The 14,142-nt window shown below is 48.2% G+C and overlaps 1 protein-coding gene across 4 annotated transcripts in view; it reads right to left on the minus strand.

Annotated features, from left to right (window-relative positions):
- MARK4 (microtubule affinity regulating kinase 4) overlaps positions 1-8,088 on the minus strand; it is a 39,029-nt gene extending 30,941 nt beyond the window's left edge. For 3 of the 4 annotated variants that reach the window (XM_042440426.1, XM_042440425.1, XM_042440427.1), the window contains exon 1: positions 7,801-8,087. In XM_042440426.1, the coding sequence (XP_042296360.1) occupies positions 7,801-7,854 (54 nt within the window). In that variant the 5' untranslated portion in view covers positions 7,855-8,087. Of the gene's footprint in view, positions 1-7,800 lie in introns of all 4 variants that reach the window. The other variant, XM_042440428.1, reaches the window with a different exon arrangement.
- Positions 8,089-14,142: the final 6,054 nt, after the last annotated feature.

The raw sequence follows: 14,142 nt of genomic DNA on the forward strand, positions 1-14,142 counted from the left end.
GAGGTTTCATTTTCCAAAACCAGGAGGGGAAAATAAATAATAATCACAGGGGGAAAGAGATTTCAGCCGAATTCTCCATCACTCCTGGCTAGTGTAGAGCCATTGAATCCATTAGTTTTATTGACCCGCTGACTTGCCATTCGACCACTGATGGGTTTGCGCTAACTGGGACTAACTAACAAAAGGATGCCCAGCGTTTCTGTCAAACAACGAAAGAAAGCAGAAGGGATTTTTCACAGTGTTTTCTTGGTGAGGTTTGCTCAGAGGGGGCTTGCCTTTGCCTTCCTCTGAGGCTGAGAGAGTGTGACTTGAGCGAGGGCACCCATGGGTTCCCACGACTGAGCAGGGATTTGAACCCTGGTCTATTCGTTACAGAGCCAGCATAGTATAGCAGTTTGAGCATGGGGCTACGACTCTGGAGACCAGGGTTCAGCCATGGAAACCCATTGGGCGACCTTCAGCAAGTCACATTCTCTCAGCCTCGGAGGATGGCAATGGCAAATCCCCTTGGAAGAAACTCACCAAGAAAACCCCATGAGAGGTTTGCCTTCCAGTCACCATAAGTTGGAAATCAATTCAAAGCACACAACAACAACAACAACAACAACAACAACAACAAACTCCAGAGTCATAGGCTGCATCTGCAGTGCAGAAATAATCCAGTCTGAGACTGCTTTAAGTGTCCTGGCTCAATGCTATAGCATTCTGGTCACTATAGTTTTGTGAGGCATTCAGCCTTTTCTGTCAGAGAGCTCGGGTGCCACGACAAACTACAGTTCCCATAATTCCATGGTAGTTAAGGTGATGTCAAACTGGATTATTTCCGCAATCCAATGCTCAAACCACTTCACTGCACTGGCTCTAGATCTGAGAAAAAGTTAGCCGACACAAGATGAACTGCTCTCCCTTTTGCGGTGTTGGAATCTCTCCCTGTTTTAAGCGAGGGATGCTTGCACCAATTGCTGGCATAAGAGAAAGGCCCCTAGATGTATCTGCCCAAAGCTTTCTGCTGATATCCTTCCCCTCCAGACCCTGTAGAAGAGATAATCATTTTCTCCATAGCGCCCAATGTCCAAGCCCAAGAAAGGGGCAGTTAAACCTGGACCCACACTGACACTGAGCTTAGGTTGCATCTGCACTGCAGAAACAATGCAGTTTGACACCATTAGGTTGAGAACAGCAGCTCTATAGGGTTTTAAACCTGTGGTTGTGAAGGTATCTTCAATGGATGATATTACAGTCAGCCCTCCCCATTTGCAGTTTCGACTTTTGCGGATTTGGTCATCTGCTGTTTTGATTAATATGGTTCCTCTAGGAACCTCCAGGTCCTCCAGAGCAACTCTGCTGGAAATTGACCATAGAATCTAGGATTTCCCAGAGGAAGCACTTCTCTAGGCATTTGTAGGTCCTCCAGTGTGATTCTATGGTCAGCGACTGGCAGATGTTGACTTGGAGACTCCTAGAGAGGTGTGTTGTCTTAGCATTTTGTTATTTGTGCAGTTTTTCCACATTCATGGGGGTCCTTCACCTTTAACCCCAACAAATGTGAAGGGACCACTGTAAATAAAAAGCCAAGTAGGGAGAGCTGGCCTGAAATCTGAAGAAGCAACTTTGCCCTTCCGCAAACCATATAAAAACCCACAAAAACCTGTTTGCTGGTTTGTTTCCATGTGATGCAAACCTTCACACCCCAACTTTTGTGGCCCTGCAACTTACGTGGGATGATGCTTTTACAACCCCAACACCAAAAAAGAAAGAAAGGGGAAACCTTTTCCGCCACAAAGACACAACAAAGTGCAAAGTGCAGAACAAAATGCATTCCAAACACATGTTGGAAAGGGATTTTTTAAGGCCAATTCTAAGCGTATTTGGCATTTTGTACAGTACTTTGAGTTCTTCACGAAGATCACCTACAAGGAAGGCCAACCGTTGTTGTTAGTTTTGCAAATGAGGGTCGAAAGAGAAAACACTTGACCCTGGGCAGCTTTGCACATTTAAGACTGGAGCGAAACCTGATTTAACACCCACACACTTGGCTACCTCCTAACAACAGCTTGAGATGTTCTGACCTGTTTCAGATACGGAAATATCTCGCCATCTAGCTATTACTTCATTTACCGATACGATCCTTGAGTCCTTTCTCCCCAGTCCAAAGAAAAGCTCCTGGACCTCAAGGTTTTGTGGGCTCCCATGCCAATAATACAACGTCCGCTCAATAGACAAAGACCATGTGAACCTTCAAGAACAAGATGGTCTTCATCCAACTAGACCAGTGGTCTTTAACTTTCCCAATGCTGCAACCCTTTAATACAGTTCTAATGTTGTGGAGACCCCCTCCATAAAATTATTTTCATTGCTACTTCATAACTGTAATTTTGCTATGTGTTTTCTGGTGGTCGTAGGTGACTCTTGTGAAAGGGTCAGTCAACCCCCAAAGGGATTGTGATCCACAGGTTGAGAACCACTGAACTAGACCATCTTTATGGTCTAGCTTGACTCAAAGACCAAGTTTGCTTCCATGACCAACGTTGCTACGAAAAGGAAAATCCACCACCGAACGAATGGACGGACGGACAGGTTCTGTTAAAGATCACCGACTCACATTCTTGATCCGGAGAGCTGGGAATCTCGTCTCCTTTGGGGTCAGGCCTGGATCTGGTTTGCCAAAACCAGGATGCTTCACTTTGCATCCACGCCAAACGTCTCACAAGGTCCAGCAGGAGGGAGAATATTCCACAGGAGTGCCCAAAATGGCTCGGTCCGGACGAGGGTTCAAGAGGGAAGCTTCACTCATCGGTGCTTGTTTTCCAATGAACCGGCACATCCTTTCTGCCCAGGAATCCACCTCTGAAGTCCCATCCGCTGTTGAAATCAGGAAGATGGTGACGACAACAACAACAGAGGAGGCAGCCCTGCCTCGATGACACCTCATCCCTAAAGACAACTTTCCAGAGAAGCCACAGCGACTCCCATTTCAAGGGAAACCGGTAGAGCAGTCGGGTCACTCCATGTGAGATTGCAGACACACAACCTCACCAAGGGAGACCATCCCAGCTGAGCAAGGAAGCTGGAACACACCCAAAACAGCACCACTCAAGGGCTCTTTGTGTTGAGGCAGAGTGTGAGTGTGTATGTCGCACACACAAACACACACACACATGCATGTGTATCTGTTACCTTCCATCCACATGTTCTACCAGGGAGTCCTTTGGGGGAGTCCGTCAATCAAAGCAGGCAAGGAAATCTTTGCAAATTTTGTTCTTGCAGGCAATAACTGTTTACTTATTTATTTGACTTCTATGGAGTTTATCACACAAAGGAGATCGAGAGTTTATCCCTTGAACATCCTGGAAAAATCGCGTCATTACACGAAACAATTTCACACGACGTTGTGCAAAACCCGCCATTAAAGTGGTCGCAAAGAAGCATTAAAGCACTTCTTTTTACTTTCAAGATTTCAGCGACAATGCATTCCCGATATCACTTTAGTTGTGCAATTGCATGTGATAACCATTCGAGCAATTACTCGCCATTTCTGCTTTGTTTGCCGGATGCTTGAAATGTGCCTTAATAATAATAATAATAATTATTATTATTATTATTATTATTATTATTATTTATATCCCGCTCTTCAGCCAAAAGGCTATCAGAGCATCTTACAAATTGTTAATTAGACATTTCCCTGCCCTCAGAACCTCTCTCTAAGGCCGAAATTGGCCCCAGTGTGATAAACTCTTTCACCCGCCTTTCTCCCCAAAAAGGGACCCAAGGAGGCTCACAAAATATAACATTATTAGAATCATTTCATGTTTTCCCTCTCTTCCTACTTCTCCCCACCTTTCCTAACATTATTGTCTTTGCTAATAAAGTTGTGTCTTCTCATGATGTGGCCAAAGTGCAACAGCCTCAATTCGATCATCTTGTCTTTCAGGAAGATTTGAGGTTTGATCTGTTCAAGGACCCATGTGTTTGTCTTTTGGGTTCTCCACGGTATCCTTAGCACTCTTCTCCAGCACCGCATCCCCAATAAATTGATTTCCCTCTTATCCGCCTTTTTCACTGTCCAGTTCTCACATCTGTAAATGGAGATGGGGAATACAATGGCTTGGACGATTGCGACTTTAGTCCTCAGTTGTGTATCTTTACACTTTAGGATCTCCTCTGGTTCTTGCCATTCCTGGTCTTCTTCTGATTTCTTGGCCTTAGTCTCCATTCTGGTCAATGCTTGATCCTTGAACTAGCAGGACCCAAAAATAGTCCAGGTGGGGCAGAGAGCTATCCTAACAATTACTCATTGTGTAACAACGGCTGCAATTTCAAAGGATTAATGGGATTATTTTGGTTGGTTCGTGTTACTCCCAACAATGCCAGGACAATGCAGCGTTCTCAGAAATTATTGCGAATGATGCATATCAGAAAAGAAGACCTGTAAAGGTATCAATGCTTTGGTTTTTGTCTTAGAGGGAAAGAGTTTTGTTTTGTTTTTCCTTTCCTGTTTCTATTATGGCAAAAGATCCATCTACAGAGGTTGCCCCATGGACTTAAAGCAAGAATGAGCAAGGTGTAGCCCTGCAGTGCACCACTGGACTGCAACACCCACAATCCCCCATCAGCTTGCTAGGGTTGATGGGAGATCCAGTCCAACAACATCAACCGACTCTGATGTTTGGGTATCTCCGCACCGCACGGTTGTAGCAATATGGCACCACTTTTAGCTGCTATGGTATCCTGGGATTTGTAGGCTGGTGAGGTACTTTGATTCCTCTTGCTAGAAAGCTCTAGTCGACTCCCCTGCACTACAGCACTAGAACCAAACTAAAGTTCCCAGGATGCCATAGCAGTTCAAGGAGAGCAGAGCATGCATGGTCACCACATGCATCAAATCCCAAAACCAGTTTGCTGGGTTAAGGTTGCTCTCTGCCCATGCTCAGAGGCACCCTTCCTCCTGCAGCATTGCTTGGTGAGTTTGAGGGCTGCTGGCACCCAAACAGGTTCCACGGCGGAGGAGCGCATGCCATGCACCGCAAGGGCTTCGCTTCCATGGAAACAAAGTGGTGGTTGGCAGCACTGGCAGCTCTCAAGGAAGGCTTGTCAACCAGCAACAACAGTTAACAACAGCAACAACATCAACAACAACGCAGGGCGGAGTCCCCGATCAGCAAATGCCAACAGCCAAAAGTGTTAGACAAGAGGCCGGCCTCACCTGCCGGAGCAAACGCCATTCACAGACATGTTGGGCGCATGACGTTGCCGGAAGACAGGATTTTGCAAGACACATCTATGCTGGTATTGTTTCTTGCTCTCACATAAACACAAAAGCACAGCTACAAGCAGAATTGTGCACACACCTGAGAATGTTCCCTGTCCATTTATTACTATTGCTATCATCTTCCTTTCGATCCATATCACATCTGGCCCATGTCACTGCCTCCCCTACTTCCTTCCTGCAATAACCTCACAAGGTAGGCCACTGTTTTTACCATGTGTGTGTGTATGCACACCTTCATTTGTTGACTTGTAGGGTTTTCTTAGGCGAAGAATCCTCAGAAGTGGTTCTGCCAGATCCTTCCCCTAAAATGCAGCCTGTGGCACCTTATATATATTCATTAGTGGACTCCCATCTAACTACTAATCAGCCCTGACCCTGCTTAGCTCACATGTTCAGGTAGCATTTGGTGCTTTGGGGTATTTAGGCCTATGTGAATGTCTATGTGCCTTCAAGTCATGGCCACCCCATAATTTTGTAGGGCTTTCTTAGGCAAGGAATGCTCAGAGGTGGTTTGCCAGTTCTTTCCTCTAAAACGCAGCACCTGGGATTCCATGGTGGTCTCCCATCTAGATACTAACCAGGCCTGATCCTGCTTAGCTTCCAAGACCAGACAGGATCTGGTGCATTCAAGGTATTTAAGTCCCCACCATTTTTAGACATGGAGAGAAAAGCAGCTTTCCCAAGCCTAGCCTAGTCTTTAACAGAGGCTGGATGGCCATTTGTTGGGGGTGCGTTGATGGTGAATTCCTGCACGGCAGAAGGGTCAGAATGAGTGGCCCTTGGGGTCTCTTCCAACTCTATGACTCTAAGCCAAGAGCTAAGCTGGATCTTCTAAAAAGCAACCAAAAACTGCCCAACGCTTCTATGTATGTTTTCCTAGACAGGGATAGTCCCATTGTACTCAGTGAATAGAGAAAACGGTGTGTTTAGAGACTGGGATGCCAAAGTAGGGAAGGATGATTTGAAGTCCCTCCTCTCGTTCACCCAGATGCTTCCATTCATAGTTTAAAAAATGCATTTTGTGAGGCACAAGCCCCTGTCCCATAATTTATTCCCCCAAAACCAGCACTGGTTACACAACTTTCACAATGAGTTCTGCATTGCTCTGCCACAGCTATTATGGTTATGATCATTTACCTTCCTCTCCCTATGGATCAAGGCAGGGCACGGCAACCAATGAAACACACAACATGCACCCCATCCATGGCTTTCTTAGCAGCACCATCACAAGGACTAGCCCCTTGCTGTGAGTTTATCAAACCAATCCCCTGCAACAAAACACTCTCCAAAAGCACAAACTTGCATCCATGGAAGACAATTTTGCAGACAAACAGAATTAACGCAACTGTGACTGTGCTTCCAAGAGACATTTGCGATCTTTGATTCCCCATGGAATATATCAAATGTGATTGGGGATAACTCTTAGCTTGCATAGAGGTGAACTGTGGTTAGTATATGAAACCCCAATACTGCCATACAGCTGAGCCTGGAGACATTGCTTTTGGGGGCATTGCAAGAGCCAGAAATGGCTGATGGCTCCTAGGGAAGCGTGGCACTCCAAAGGCACGCTTGGGAGCAAAGAGAGGGAAGAAACCCAGAGGACTGGCAGCTTGGAGGGTTGAGCTTTTGGGGACTACGACTCCCAGAGTCCTCCAGACAAGACAGGATGCCATTCCCATCTAATCTTATGGCTCCAGGAATGGCCTTTTCGCCACAAGCGACAGCAGAGACCAAACACAGTTTCAGGGGGACGGAAATGTTCACCTGCCAACCTCTGGGGTGCCCTGGCATTTGGGGTGCACGCATGCAAAGAATAGCCCCAATGGGCATCACTGGATGGGAAGCCCCTGGGATTCGCAGCTTGCTCTTGCCTGGTCATTGTAGGCGCTGGCCAGGATGGTTGGGCCTGGCCTCTTGGTTAAGGCTTGGCACTGAAGCCCAGGGCAAAACAGACAACCACAACCACAACTGGAAGATGGAAGACAAAGTGCTGGCTCCCACCATCATCACCATCACCATCTAGACAAACACACACATCCCCTTAAGCCCTGCTTCGACTGGCCAAATGAATGCCCTCCGATCCTGGCTGGCAGGCATAGCAAAGGCCTTGGGCATGGCAGGGAGAGGGAGAGGGCAAGCCCTAGGGTGCCCAGTGGGTACTTTGGGGGCTTAGTGACCTTAACCTGCCCCCTCCCAGCAGAGGAAGGGATGGTGGGTAGAGGGAAGAGGCCATTCGCCCTCTTTGCGGCACAGCCCTGGCACCCTGCCCACCTCTCCTTCTCTCTCTGCCCCTCTTGCCCCCCATCACCAGCCCAGATCGCCTCCCTCCCCAAATGTGCCAGCCCAGCCCCAGGAAGAGAGGGGCAGCCAGGGATGATGGGCTTGGCACCCAGGGACTTTAGGGCCGGAGGGGGGATGGTGAGGCTGAAGCCCCTTCTTCCTTCTGGGAACACCATTAAGGATGGCGAGGAAGGTCCAGGGCCCCTCCCCAAAGGCAGCAGCAGCAGGAGGGGAGCCGGGGCTGGACTCACCGGGGCCTCGGCGTTGCGCTCGTTGCCCGGGGCCAGCGCCGTCCGCAGAGACATCTTCCTCCTCCTCCTGGCTTCTCCTTCCTTCTGCTCTTCCTCCGGGGCCCTTAGCTGCGGTGGCTGCAGGGGCTGCTCTGGCTGGGCAGGGGCTGCCCCCGGGAGAAGGAGGAGGAGGAGGAAGGCGGCCGGGAGGGGCCCAGGCTGGGCGGCAGCCCCCGGAGGAGCCCCATCCGGAGGGAGAAGGAGCAGCAGCCTCGCCGGCAGAAAGGAGGGAAGGAGGCAGAGGAGGAGGAGGAGGAGGAGAGGAAGGAGGGAGGGAGGGAGGGAGGGAGGAGGGAGCCAAGGCCGGCCCCACAGACCCCCCCACAGCCCCCAGCCAGGCCCCTTAAAGGCGCCGGTGCCTCTTTCTTCGCCTCCTGCGGGAGAGAAAGGAGAGAAAGAAGGGAGGGAGGGCCCTGGACAACTGGCCTGCCTAGGAAGAGTGCCCCTGAGCATGAGCAGAGTGCCCTTGGGAGGAAGCAGGCCCACTCAGGATGCTGATGGCTATGAGCTGCTCTTTCCATTCCCTTCCTCTCCCCATCCTTCTTTCCTGAGCATCCTTGGCCTAGGAAAAACCCAATGACATTGATGGGGTCACCATAAACCAACAGGCGACCGACTGAAGGCACCAGATCCCACCTGATCTTGGGCAATAAGAAGGGCCAGCCCTGGTCAGTCCTTGGATGGGAGGCCACCCACAAATACTGGGGTGCGGTAGTCTCTATTTCAGAACAGGCAAAACCACCTCTGAGGATAGAAATGCATGGGGTCACCTTAAGTCACCAGGGGACTGGAAGGTACCCACGCGTCCTAGATACCTTTAAGGGCAGCACCAGATCTGGTCTGGTTTTAAAAGCAAAGCAGGGTCTGCCCAGGTTAATACTTGGATAGGAGACCGCCTGCAAATACCGGGTGCTGGAGGCTCTCCTCCATAGAAACCCTTTGCGGATTCCTTGCCTAAGAAAACACAATCCAATCCCTGGGGTCACCAGAGGCACCTTGGAGGGCACACTTAAACCAAAAGGGCAAAGTGGTGACCCAGGGAGTGCAAACACAGCAAGCGCAACAAAAGTCCTAGATGTGAACGAATGGCATTTGGGAATCTCATTCTGCAATGCTAGAAATCTGAGGAGTGTAGGAGAAATTCAAAGGGGGGGGGGGATTTCTTATTTTGGAAGGTGCAATGCTTTGGTTTGGGCCCCTACTTTTGCAGCTGCGCAGCCCTGTCGCTTCGGTGTGGGGCTTATGCCTTGTTCCTGCAGGCAAAAAAGGCCCAGGATTAAACCAGTCAGTGCAGGAGGCTGATGGCTGAGTGCTTGCAATGTGTACAAAGGTGATTTGGGGAGCTTGTCCGGTCTTGCTCACCATGTGCAACGTGTGACGTGTGAGGATTCGGAAACCTCTCCTGGACAAGCCCTGGGGAACGCACAGGGCCCAGGCTCAAACCTGCCTGGAATGCAAAAAGTCTCTGGAAGGGAAATCCTTGCACTCAGATCCCTGCGTTTACTCAGCAGCACTCTGCATATGCCCAGAGTCTCCCTTTTCCATACTCAGAAAAGGCAGGACAAGCTCCCAAGTCGCCTTTGTAGGTTGCACAGTAAATGAGAGTCCTGGACAGTCGGGAAGCTTTGCGATTTGGGACTCGTTCTGCGCAAGGAAAGAAAGATTAAAGTTTATGCGCAGAAAGCGGCATTCTCTGCCGAGAAAAGAAAAATGCGGCATAGGAAATGTTTGCAAACAAAATGCCAATTTCTGCACAAATTTGCAATTTTTAATTTGAATTTTTCGGCAAAATATAAATCCCTAAATGGCAGACAGTCTTTGCAAACTGTGCAAAGGGAGAAAAACAGCCACATTAATGTTGCCATTGTTGTTGTTTGTGACAACATCACAACCAAGGCGAAATGTCGAGATGCAACCTCTTGGCTCATGGCCCCTGGTCATAACCATGGCATTGTTTTTTTACCAACAAATAGGTTTTTATCTAAAAGATGGTTATATATATGTTTGTTTGTTTGTTTTGTACCACTTGCTGGTTACTTGTCTTCTATTTTAAATTTATTACTGTTATTGCAGCTTATTTGTTTTGTATTCCACCTTCATTATATCGAATTTTGTGATGTCTTTACAGCTTTTAGCAAACAAATCGATTTCAGGAGATGGCAGCTCCCTGCCTTGTGGCTTGCAACCTTAATCTAAACTGAAGATGCCGCCTGAGATTAAGGTTTGTGTCCATCAGGGTGGCTTTGCAAGGAAAGGTACTGGCAAGCAATTGCCCATCCTTTTTTTGGTGCCCAGGGGGGTCCTGGCACTCAGAGGGCTGGGCATGGCTAAACCCCAGCCATTTCTCTCTCTCTGCAATGGTGCTTGCAACACATACACATCTTCCTTCTCTCCTGCTGCAAGCCTGGAGTGCACCAAGTGGGCATCAGCCTCACCCAACAGGGCACTCCAGGTCTGGTGCCCACCCTGCAAAGCATGGTAACCAATGGGCATCCGCCGCAGTGCAGAGAAGCCAGCCCTGCGCGGCTGCCATTGGTTGCAAAATGGCATGGAGACAAGGCTGGCTTGCCTGTCACCATCCCTCCTCTCCCTTCCCCTCCCCACCCAAATTTTTGCCAAAAAGGGGGAGGGCTCAGCAGCCTCCATGCCCACTGGTCATTGGCTGCCACTGCGGCCAATCCCTGCTGTCTGCCCACTGAAGGGGGGGGGATTAACCCTTCCATGCCAGTGGGCAACTGGGCATGCATTTGCAATACCTGAGCACTAGAGCAGTGGAGGTCAGGTCGGCTTGGAGGTGGCTCACCCAAAGAGTTGCCATGAATCAGGATTGACCCAAAGATTAACAAAATAAAAATAACAACAATAACCTTTCCAATAATGATAACCCTTCCATGCCAATTTGTGTAGGCACCTTTGAATATAATAATAATAATAATAATAATAATAATAATAATAATAATACACTCATCCCTCCATATTTGGAATCTCTAGGTCCTCCAGGGCAACTCTATGGTCAACGTCCAACAGACACTGACCCTAGAACTGCACTTGATCCTGCAGGAGAGGCGGCATATAAATAAAAATGTATCATCATCATTATTATTATATCAAAACCTTGGACAATAAATTATTCTAACCCATGCTCTCAGTGTCTTTAAGATTATTGCACATTAATCTTCCTTTCCTTCTTCAACAGAGGAATTGCAGACAGACATTCTGCCAGAGCGCTTTCCAACAGAAGGCCAGACGTTAATTCTTGTTTTTCATTAGTAAATGGAAAGGGAAGGGGGTCGCATTTCCCGGAAATTACCCTCAAGTCCATTAATCCCAAAAGACAAAGCGGGGAAGGTGCATGGTTCTCTAGGAAAGGTCTCAAAGAGGGCTTAAAACCCACATTCACAGCTGGGTTCTGGAGCTTTAAGCTTTGCCCCAAAATCATTATGGTGAGAATTTACTCTGCAGATGCTCAGGGGAATGGGAGCTAAGTCTGGCCTTGGGAGCTAAGCAAAGTCGGCCCTGGTTAGTACTTGGATGGGAGATCACCAATGAATACCAGTGAACAATTGGTTATGCTTGGGATTCCTAGCAATCCTAGCTTGCAGGGGTTTCAGAGCCCTGGCCAACTATCATTTCAGAGCAAAGACCCGATCTGCCATGGCACGACGTCCCTGCGAGCGGGCCGCCTGCTGTCCCTCTCACTCGGCCTTTGTCCATTCCTGGCCAGTGGCCAGCTGGGCAAGTGACCAGGGCTCCAAATACAGTCCCATTGGATGGTTCCCTTCTTGAAAGCGGACTTTGGAGAGAATAATGAAGCCTGGGGGACGCGTCGGGGGTGCTGGCGGTGGAGGAGAACACTGTCCGACTGTCTAAGTCTGGCCACATTTCACGGTCCTCGAAACAAAGGCCGTTGGAAAGCCTTTCTGGGTCAGCGCCACAACTTGTCCAGCCGCCGCGTCTGAAGGGCTCCGGTTGTGGCAGGACAGGCCCGGAGATGGGGAAAAGTTCCTTGTTTTGGACCACAACCCCCAGAATCCCCAAAAGAACAGAGCCATGGCTAAGGCTCTTGGAGAGGAATTTCCCACCGGCTCTTCTTCTTTGCTCAGGAGCACTGTACCGTGGCAAATCTGTCCCTTTCTTCTCTTCTGACGTCTTCTTCTCAGGGTTGCCAGGTCAGGAATTTCCCAGAATTTTTCGGAGGCAAACCCTGAGACCGGAAGAGCGTCGCGTCGAAGCGTCGCAAAGGGCAGGCCCTGGCGATATTGGAAAGCGCGGTGCATTAATGATCAACCACTGTTGCACAGCGTACGCCATTCCAAGCTTATCCAATGCTTACTTTCCAGCAGGGATTTGGCACGGACAGCCCTGACTAATTCCTTTGCCATCCCAAATTTTAGTTCCACCTGCTTTTAAAATGTCCTGGTTTCTCTCTCCTCCTTCCTCTTTTGGTCCTCAGCAAACTTCACTTGCTGCAAACTGAATCCAAAAGTGCAAAAAAGTATACGACTTCAGCTGGCAGAAAAGGAATGGAAAGGACTGGATCTTGCCCTCCTCTGTTGGCTCAGACAAAAGCAAACTGCTGCAACCTCCCCATTCATAACTTTTGCAATATTAATCATTCAGCAAAAGTTATGAACAGGGAAGATATCGAAGGCCACACATCTGTCCCGATGCTTGGCTCTCCATGCGTCCTATTTTTCATCTATGAAATCTTGGAGACTATGAGATGTATCAGAATAAGGAGGTGTAAGGAATATTTGCAATTATTCATTGCCAGGTCAAAACCTGGTTTCTGAAGAGCTGGGAAATCCCTTCAGGAAGGATAGCAGACTATTAGGAGTCTTGTACAATTCTGGCATTGCAAGGCTGTAAATAAAGTTTTGAAGGAATTATTCTGTAAAGAAAAAATGCATGGGTTTTTCTAACCTATGTTGCATAGCTACACATGGCAGCACTTTCCTCTGCAATGAGGAATACACATACACAACTTTTCAAGACAGCATACTTGCCCAGAGATATGTTTAGCCGGGCTTGCAAATGTCACTTTCTTGGGTTGCAACTCCCAGAATCCCCCAGCCAGCATTGGGAATGCCTGGAATTGCACTCTAGAGAGTAACTTTTCCTATACACTCTTCTCCCAGCCCCATAGATTCCATACCCCCCAACATTTCATTTGGAGGGTTGTGGATCTTTCCTGAGGACAAGGGTCAAGCCCTGAGATCTAGGAACCCTCATCTTAAAAAGAAATATTTGAGATTACTAAAATTGTTGCTGGGAAGTAGCTTCATGCGGATAATCCAGACTTTATATTAATATATGAGTCCTAACAAATCAGGAATATATATCAGATCCTCAAGCGCAAGATACAGCATTGGATACTAAAGTTAGGATGGGCATGTCTCCATTGCTGTTAAACAGAGGCATAATTATTGGTTACACCAAAAATATTTTTGCACACACACACACATATATAATTGCATGGATACCCTATATGTTTTTCTTTGGCTGGTGACCACAAGGTGGCAGGAGAAGTCTAAGGATGCCTCCTTTTGGAGAGCCTGGCTTCATGATTTTGGCATAACTGGGTTTGAGAGGCTGGTTTGCATGGCTGCAAACAGGACTAAAGCCATTGGGGTGCCGCCCTAGAGGGGTGCATTTACACTGGAGAAATAATGCAGATTCAACACCACTTTAAGTGCTGCAGTGCCATCTCATGGAGTCCTGGGATTTGCAGCTTCACAATGTCTTTCTCTGCCAAAGAGTGCTGGTGCCTTGCCAAACTACAAATCCCAAGATTCTGTAGGAGGGAGCCGTGCAAGTTAAAGAGGTGTCAAACTGCATTATTACTACAGTATAGATGCCCCTTAGGTTAGTTGAACCAGAATCTAACTCAGTACCAGGGCGCTCCATACATTCTGGCACTTTGCTTGCTGGGTTGCAAATGTTACTTCTTTGGACTGTGACTCCCATAAGCGCCACACCAGCACTGGGATGATGGGAAGTGTAGTCTAAAAAGTATCTTATCCCCCAGGTTCTGCTGCCTTAGCCTCTTGGTATTCCACAGTCAGGTAGTTGGACCAAGGGTCAGACTCAGTATAAGGCTGTGCCGTAGGTATGTTGGCCCTGCAGATGTTACGTTCTTGGACTGCAACTCCCAGAATCCCCAACTAGCATTAGGATTGTCTAGAACTGCATTCTAGAAAATACCTTTTTCTATGCACTGTTCTCTTTGGCAGAGCTGTTCCATGTAGCACAGCTACTACATGAAATCTATGCATCTTCTGAACTCCCAGGAAAGTGATGGAG

The sequence above is a fragment of the Sceloporus undulatus genome, chromosome 9 (assembly GCF_019175285.1).
Source record: "Sceloporus undulatus isolate JIND9_A2432 ecotype Alabama chromosome 9, SceUnd_v1.1, whole genome shotgun sequence".
NCBI lineage: Eukaryota > Metazoa > Chordata > Lepidosauria > Squamata > Phrynosomatidae > Sceloporus > Sceloporus undulatus.